The sequence below is a fragment of the Phascolarctos cinereus genome, unplaced genomic scaffold (genome assembly GCF_003287225.1).
Source record: "Phascolarctos cinereus isolate Bilbo 61053 unplaced genomic scaffold, phaCin_HiC Scaffold_4;HRSCAF=312, whole genome shotgun sequence".
In the NCBI taxonomy this organism is placed as follows: domain Eukaryota; kingdom Metazoa; phylum Chordata; class Mammalia; order Diprotodontia; family Phascolarctidae; genus Phascolarctos; species Phascolarctos cinereus.
The window spans coordinates 173,398,389-173,407,748 of record NW_027555847.1 but is presented as its reverse complement, the minus strand read 5'-3'; the positions used below and the strand labels follow the sequence as shown (position 1 = coordinate 173,407,748).

At 37.5% G+C, this 9,360-nt stretch overlaps 1 protein-coding gene across 1 annotated transcript in view; it reads right to left on the bottom strand.

The window, feature by feature from the left end:
* Positions 1–619: 619 nt before the first annotated feature.
* Positions 620–9,360, bottom strand: part of CPPED1 (calcineurin like phosphoesterase domain containing 1) — a 121,944-nt gene continuing 113,203 nt past the window's right edge. The window contains 2 exon segments of the mRNA XM_020978392.2: positions 620–1,082; positions 1,085–1,258. Coding sequence (XP_020834051.1) covers positions 1,030–1,082; positions 1,085–1,258 — 227 coding nt within the window. The 3' untranslated portion in view covers positions 620–1,029.

The following is a 9,360-nucleotide window of genomic DNA, read 5'->3' as shown; positions in this document are numbered from 1 at the left end:
TACATTGCTCAGGAATCCCTGGCTTCTCCAGTAAATTTAAGTTCATTTATTTGGAAAATTCCCTGCATGAAAATTGCCTATTTTGAATAACACACTTCATTTTTGCCAACAGAAATTTCAACAAGTAACAAGTACAATTAATCAATCAGTAGTCAGTGTGAAGAATGGTAGTACACAAATACTGGTGGGTGGTTTTTTTAAATAATTTTTTCCCTGGTTTCTTGGTTAACTGCCTAAACTCCCTTTGTCTATGCAGACAGAGTCAAAATGTAATAAATAGGATGATTCAGACTTATGAAACTATGTGCTCATATATACTGCATATAATTGGCTGCTAAATGACTTTGCAAGGCAGGTTTGCCACCTACTTTTTCCTGATGCCTCCTTGATGTACAAGCCAATGCACTCGCAAACATAGCTTTCCGAGCTTCAAGGCAAACATGCTCAAGGTCTGCTTTGCGTCAGCTATATTCTACTTTATACATCATCGCTGATGATAAAATAGTCAGAACTTATTACGGTTGGTTATCTGGGTCTATTTTTGTAGTTATACACATTTCTTAGTACTAATAAGAAGCAGAGGCAGTTGTTTGCCCTAGAAAAGGAAGCAACCAAAAACTTCTGAAAGAATAAAACACTTCTTTATTACCGTTGACATCTTGAGAGTCACAAGTGTAGTTTGAGGTGTTCTCAAGGATTAGACCTGAATCTGATTGGAATCAAGGAAAATGGGGAATCATTCACAATAGGCTACCATAAAAGAGTCAAGAAACACACCCTCAGGAACAGCAAAGCAAGAGAGATTCTAATTATAATTATCATTCACTGAATTCTCTTCCATAAAGTAGGGGAAGCCTTTCATTTGGTTATTTAGAAGACAACAAAGCTAAATTTTATGCATATGTATCGCCAAATCACAAATCTTCAAGGCTCTGCTATTGTGTTTCAGTGAAGCATTTCTTGGAAATGTTGTTCAATTAAAAATCAAAAGATATAAGTGAAAAATGAGTGGCACTTAAAGAAAAATTGTTACTCTTGATTAATCAAATCCATCAGATCTTTCTCTATTCCTTCATTACTAGTTGATTTAAGCTATAGTAGCGATGAATAATTTTCTCAGCTGTGACCACCACAACACGGAGTCCGTGGGTATCTTTGCCTAATTGGCAGCCTATTGCGGATGATACCACCATGTCAAGGTCATTGCAGAATCCACCAGCATTCCTATGGTAGTGTCCAGAGAATACAGCTTTAATGCCTATGAATAAAGAGAGAGAGAGAGAGAAACTTTGACAATTGTAGTACATATCATTAAGTACTTAAACTTTTTATTTTTGGTATAATAAACACTAAGAGACCAGGCTACTTAAGTGACATCTGTGGTTTTGTTAGCCTAACTCATTCCCAGGAGATAACACCAGTAGCTTTCTGACCCCAAAGAAGGCCAATAGACAAATGTATACTATGTATATTGCATACATGCTCTATTATGTATATACATACTGTGCTTGAATGGGCCATTCTATATGTGGAGAATTAAAAATGTATTGATTATATGCAACCTAACATTGTGGAATTCATTACAGCTTTGATAGCATCCTTAGGCAGGACTTCTAAACCATTTGTTCTATGATGTTCGAAGGAAAATGGGATAGTGTAGGATTAGGCTTGCCCTAGGGAGCTTGTAAAAGCCTGCCATAGAAAGCAGTTGGCTTTTTTGCATAGTAAACTACGCTTATGATATTTTACTCCTTACGCTTAATTTATAGTTGTAAACTACACTATTTTGGAAGGTGTTAGGCAATTTTGAAAGTAGTTCACATTAGCAATAATTAGCTGTAAAAGCTCATTTATGTTGAAATTTCATGCCATATTTATTGGCATTCTCAAAGAAAAGTACATTAATGGTGATTTTTCAAAAAACCAGCAATGCTTTTACAAAGAATCCAACTGGATATTTTTAGGTTTTAACAATATGTATACTTTAAAAAAATGTTGTTTTGTACCATGCTGCTTATAGTAAATCATAGCAAATATAATCACAGAAGCATTCTTAGAGTGGTCATGGTGCTTAAAAACTCCAGGAATAAGTATAAAAGAGTGCCTGCAATCTAATCAGTTCTGTTCAAAACCTGTTCTTTTTCTTACAAAGCAGCTTGCTTGCTTACTAAAATAAAGTATGAAATTTTTTTTTGGCCAAAAAAAAGAAAAGAAAAGAAATCAAATAATTGTGTAACGAGCATTCGCAATGGGCAGTCCTGCACTCTGGACAAAACACATCCCAAGGGCACACATGGGGCCTTTGGCATGGACAAAGGATGGCATCATGGAGGGAAGAGGGAGTGGCTTTTTGACAACCTGCTACCTCTAGCGTCTGTCTTTTCCATTTCTCCTGCCACCAGCTTTGTATAGGCTGACACACTCACTTTCATCTCAAGTCCAGAGCTTCTTCACTTTTTTCACTCAACCCCTCCAGTGCTTCTTAAACTGTGGGTCGCGACCCCACAATTTAAGAAGTGCTGATTTCAACTGTTCTTCCTGCCCCCAGTTTTCTTGCCTTCCAATCTAGCCTACACATGACTTCTAGGAGAACCTTCTCAAGGCACTTAGGATCTTACCACACTCCCCTACTCAAAAACTGTCCAGCTTGCTCCAGTTCTCAGTGAATAAAGCCCAAATTCCTCAAACCGTTGTTATTCCTTTACAATTTAGTCTTTACCCCATCAGTCCTGGGAAAGAAAGTCTTGTTTTCCCTTATCTTGACGGCTGTTGATAAATTTTTTTTTTTTGCCACTGATAGTTCAAAACAAGAGAATTAGAAACTTAAAATCTGTTGACATAGTTTTCAGCTTTGTCTGGGCTTACTGCACCCCCTCTCAGCTTCAGGTACAGTTGAGGAAAAGGCAACTTGTTAGAACCATAACAAGTCAGAATGGAAGAAACACTAATGATTAATTTAGCCCAACCTTTCTTATTTTTACAGATGAGAAAATAAGACCCAGAGATACAAAGTGAATTGCCCAAGTTAAAGAGCTAGTGGTAAGAACCTAGATTTCTTCATGTTCAAAAGGGCTATTATCTTTTGCTCAAAACACCTCCCTTATTTCTGTCAAGTGCCACCATTCTTCTAGTCACACAGATTTACAAACCTCAGAGACCCTCAGCTCCTCATTGTTCTCACCCTGCCTCCACAGCCATCAGTTGGAGTGTGTTGTCCATTCTACGTTCACATGTCTTATAACAATCCCCTTCTCTTCACACGGTCTTCATCACCTTCTTCCTGATCTACTGAAATACCTTCTTTGTTGGTTTCCCTGCCTTGGGTCTCTCCCCTCTCCAATCTATCTTTCCCATAGCTGCCAAAGTTATATTCCCAAATCTTGGGTCTGACCATGTCATTCTTTTGCTCAAAAAGTTTCAGGGGCTTCCTATTGTTTATAGAATCAAATACAAACTCTTCTATTTGGCTTTTAAGGCCCTTAATAATTTGTCTCTACCTCGTTTATTGCTTATTACATGACTTCCCACTTCACACATTCCACAGTCCAGCAGAACTGTCTTCTGACAGTCTCCATACATAACATTTCATCTCTGGTGTCTATGCCTTGGAACAGGCCTAGAATGCCCTTCTGTACTTTGCTTCTCAGAATCCCTGCCTTCCTTCAAAACTCAGCCCATATGATACATGAGGTCTTTTCTAAGCATCTCAGCTATTAGTACTTACCCCTTCTCTCCACCCGAAATCATCACTTTGTATTTGCTTTGAATATATTTTGAAATTTTTTTTATGTACATATATATGCAAGTCATCAAGGGCAAGGATTATTTAGTCTCTGTACTTGTATCCTCAGTGCCTAGAACGGTGCCTGGAACACAGTAGATGCCTAACAAATGCCTGTATACTGAGTGATCCTAATTCCTAGTCTAACATTTTTTCAAATTTTGAACTTAAACACTTAATAATGATAACAATAATAGTAAGCATTTCCATATAGCACAGAACACATAAGATTGTATGTGAAAACATAAATCTCCATTTTAAGCTTTTTAAAAACAAAACTATAATATGTTCTATATATTATTTTCAAAACTGTCTTGCTTGTCTGTGTTTCCTTCCGAACTTTGTTCTTTTCTGTTCTTTGCATTTAAAAAAAGTGTTTCAATAGTCTTTTTTTTTGGGGGGGGCTCCTATTGCTAATTCCCTATTCCTTCTTGACTCCTCTTCCAATGGAAAAAAAAAAGATAAAGGAAAAAAACCCCAAACTTCAACAAATAAACATAGTCCAACAAAATGAATCCATAAAGTAGCCATGTCCAGAAATATATGTCCCTTTTGTTCATCTTGAGTCTATCATTTCTTCTCTGTCAGGAACAAAGGGACATGTTTCCTTACAGGTCCTCTAGAGACATGGCTGGTCAGTGCATCGATCAGAGTTAAGTCTTACAAAGCTGTTTTTTCTTTACAGTAATGTTTTCCTTGTATAAACTGCTCACTTCATTAATCATCAGTACATGCCAGCCAAGATTCTCTACAATCATGTCCTTATCATTTCTTATTGCTCAATAATATCCCGTTACACTAATACACCATAATTTGTTCAGCCATTCCCCAATTGCTATGCACCTCCTCTGTTATTGTTGTTCAGTTGTTTCAGTTGTCTGACCCTTTGTGACCCCATTTAGGGTTTTCCTGGCAAAGATACTGGAGTGGTTTGCCATTTCCTTCTTCAGTTCATTTTACAGATGAGGAAACTGAGGCAAACAGAGTTAAGTGATTTGCCCAGGGTCACACAGCTAGTAAATGTCTGAGGCCACATTTGAACTCTGGTCTTCCTGACTCCAGGCCTAGCACTCTACCCACTGCAACACTTAGCTGTCCTGAGCACCTCCTCAGAATCTAATTATTCTCTTTTTTTCACTTTTGAATCTTTTTTTTCTGTTAATCTCACTCTGCAACCCTCACTCTGCCATGCTTTTCCTTCAACAACACAGCATATTTTATTCTTTAGCCAAATCTACCTATTCCTTGAACATGTGAAATGCTTTCCTGACACTCTATTTTTGCATGTTTCTTCCAATTGGAATGCCTTCCCCCTGTGCTTCCAGCTATCAAAATCATACTCAAGCCTTCTCTGTTCCCCTCAACTAGATAAAATAACTTATCTCCCAACACCCAGCCTTGTTATATCTCTACTTGTCTCTCGGACATTTCAGACATCTTAAAACTTAACATGTCCAAAACATATACCCCCCAAACCCTTCCCTATTCCTAACTTGGCTATCACTGTTGAGGTACCACCATCCTCCCAGTCACCCATACTCCCAACCTTGGTGTCATCCTTATCCCCACATTCTCTCTCTCTCTCACCGCCCACCTTCCCCTACCCCTACCCCCATCCAATTAGTTGCCATATCCTTTTCTTTTCTACTTCAGTCAGTTGATAAACATTCATTAAGTTCCTACTATGTGCCAGGCACTGTTCTAAGCTCCTTTTCTAATGTCTCTGGCATGCACCCCCTTCTTCCCACTGACAGTGCCACCAGCCTGGTGCAGCCCTTCATCACCACATGCCCAGACTACTGTGGTACCCACTGGTTGGTCTCCTTGCCTCAAGTTTCCCCATAACTCCAGTCCATCTTCTACTTAGTTGTCAACATGCTCTCATTAAACTGCAGGTCTGATCACATCACCCCCCACTGAATAAACTGGTGGATCCCTATCACATCTAGGATCAAATACAAAATTCTGTTTGACTTTTGTAGCTGTTCATAACCTGGCCCTTTCCTGCTTTCCCAGTCTTGTTATGCTTTACTCCATGTTGTACTGCACCCCACTGCCCCAAACCTACTCTGTGATCCAGGGACACTGGCACCCTTGCTATTCCATGAATATGACACTCTGTCTCCTGATCCCAGACATTCTCACTGTTTGTCCCTCATGCCTGGAACATGCCAGCTAAGCCCAACTTCTGTGAGGCTATATATCCTGTTAGAAGGGCTTTGAGCAGGGTCTTGATGACAGATAGCGGCTGTTGTCTGAGGATTAGCTTAGCTAAGGGCAGAGAAGCTCATCAGCAAAAGGATGGATATATCAGGTAATGAAGTATTTGGTTATAGAGACCTATGAAACAGATGAAAATATAGAACAGCCCTCAATACTGTGCCCTTGTTTCCACAGTGATGGTACTGGAGTGGCTAAAAGGAGGCTAAGAATTACACAGTTTTTAGACAATATGCAAAAATTAATTTATCATTTTGTACTTGAAATGTGAAGTGTTTGTACAATGACTAGTGAGGTTAAAAAAAACTAGTGGAGGAAATTAATCAAATCCATATTAACATTCTTCTTTGTTAAATAGGACCACATAAAGAAGCTGTAGCCAAAAGAAGGGACTTTTTGAATGAGATAAAGGACAATAAAAAGCACTTATTTATACATTAGTGGGGGAAAGAGGATTAAAGAAAAAATAGGGCCACTTTCATAAGGTAGATGATATTTTGATAATGAATAATGGGCAGGAGGCAGAACTGTTTTTCTTCAAGAAGATTAACTATTCTTGATCATTTTCTACCAATGAAAATGTCCTTTGAACTGAAAAGGACAGAAAAAAATTGTTAATCGAGAACTGAAACCTTCTAAGTAGGAAGATAGTAAGAGGGAAGGAACCTAGATGATTCTGATGAGTTCAAATGATTAGGCCCAAGTAAAGTGCATCCAAGGGTACTGAAAGAACTGGCAGATGAAACTGCTGAGGACACGGTCTGTGATCTTTGAGAGACTGTGGGGGACAGGAGAGATGTTGCAGGACGGAAGGAGAGCAAATGTTTTCCCAGTTTTCAAAAATGGAGACAGAGCAGGATCTGAATACTACTGGTCAACAGGTTTGACTTCAATTCCTGACTAAACTGTAGAATGTATTATGGAGGAAATGGTTTGTAAACAACTAGAAATGAAAGGGTGATTTCTGAGAGCTACATAGCTTTGTCAAGAATAGGTCATACCTGAGGACATTTCCTATGTTAAACATGACGAAACTGGCAGTTAAAGGGGATGTTGTAGAAATAGTTTACTTGGATGTCAGAAAAGCATTTGGCTAACTCTGAGAACAGGGAGAGTTGTGGATGAGATGATGGTAAAATTAGATAACATTAGGAACTGGTTGGGGTTCGATCCAAGGGTAGTCATTAAATACCTCAAAGTCAACTTTGAGGGTGCCCCCTAGTGGCACCCTTAGGGATTTGGTTTTGGATCCGTTTTATTTTTGCCAACAACTTTGATAAAAGTATGGATGTTGTGCTTATCACATTTGAAGATGACACAGAGTTAGGAGGGAGAGCTATCTCAAATTACAGTGTAAGGATCCAAAACTGTGTCAGAAGATGAGAATGATAAGCCAAATGTTCTTGTTGTTCAGTCATGTTCCAATCTAATCAGATGATATTTAATGATATATAAAGTCTGCACTTGTGTTAAAAAAAAAATCAACTTCACAAATACAAGAGGAGGAAGGTGTGGATAGATGACAGTTTATTAATTTGGCTAAGTTTCTTATATACTGGAGAAATGTGGCCTTTAGCAGAGAAATTTGTTGTAAAATTTCCCCCAGTTTTTTGTTTTCCTTCTAAATCTGGCTGCATGGTTTTTGCTTGTGCAAAACCCCTTTAATTTGATGACATAAAATTATCCATTTTACCTTCTGTGATCCTTTCTATCTCTTTTTGGTCATAAACTCTTCTCTTGCCTACAGATATGACAGATTTTTCCATGCTCCTCTAATTTTCTTATGATATTACCCTTTATGTTTAAATCACACCCATTTTGATTTTATCTTGGCATATGGTGTGACATGCTGGTCTATGCCTAGCTTCTGCCAGATTGTTTTCCAGTTTTCCCAGTAGTTTTTGTTGAATAGTGAGTTTTGGTCCCAAAAGCTTGGATCTTTGGGTTTATCAAACATTTAGATTACTATGGCCACCTACTTCTGTACACTGTATACCTAATCTATTCCACTGATCAGCCTCTATTTCTTATTCAGTACTGGATTGTTCTGATAACTAATGCTTCGTAATATAGTTTGAAATCTGGTAGAGTTAGGCCGCCTTCTTTTTCTTTCATTGATTTTCTTGATATTCTTGACCCTTTTAGTCTTCCAGATAAAATTTTTAAATTATTTATTACAGCTCTGTAAAATAATTCTTTGGTAGTGTTATTGGTATGGCACTGAATAAATGAATCAATTTAGTTAGAATATCATTTTTATTATATTGGCTCTGCCTATACACGAGAGCTTAATATTTCTCCAGTTGTTCAGATCTGTCTTCATTTGTGGGAAAAGTGTTTTGTTACTGCATTCACATAGTACCTGTGTGTGACTTGGCAAGTAGACTTCCAAGTACTTTATACTGTCTGTGGTTATTTTAAATAGAACTTCTCTATCTCTCCCTACTATGTGCAGTTGGTAATATATAGAAATGCTGATGATTTATGTGGGTTTATATTAAGTCCTGTCACTTTGCTAAAGTAGTTAACTGTGTCAGTTAGTTTTTAGTTGATTCTCTAGGGTTCTTCTCTAAGTATACCATCATCTCATCTGATCTGCAAAGAGTGATAATTTTGTTTCCTTATTGCCTATTTTTCTCCTTTAATTTCTTTTCTTGTATTATTGCCATAGCTAGCATCTCTAGTAAAATAATGAATAATAATTGTGATAACAGACATTCTTGCTTCACTCTCTGATCCTACTAGAAAGGTTTCTAGTTTATCCCCATTACAGATAATGCTTGCTATTGGTTTTAGATAAATACTACTGATCATTTTAAGAAAAGCTCCATTTGGGGCAGCTAGGTGGTGCAGTGGATAGAGCACCAGCCCTGGATTCAGGAGAACCTGAGTTCAAATCTGGCCTTCGACACATAACACTTACTAGCTGTGTGACCCTGGGCAAGTCACTTAACCCCCATTGCCCAACCAAAAAAAAAAAAACACAAGAAAAGCTCCATTTGTTCCCATGCTGTATGTTCCCATACAGTATGACCAGCGTAGAACATAAGGAAAACTATTAATAAGCCATGTGAATACAAATAATAAAACTTTTCTAATCCATCAAAAAAATTAAACTGACCAATGATTTATTTATTTTGTTGTTTTTCTCATTAAACCAGCTCATGGTTTTATTAGTTCTTTTTTTTTAACTTTCAATTTTATTAATTTCTCCTTTGATTTTCAGGATTTCAAACTTGGTGTTTAATGGGGGATTTTCCATTTGTTTGGGGATTTTTGCTGTTTTTTTTAAAAGTTACATTAATCTGCTCTTTCTTTTTCATTGACCTAAGAGATATAAATAAAAATACACATTTTCT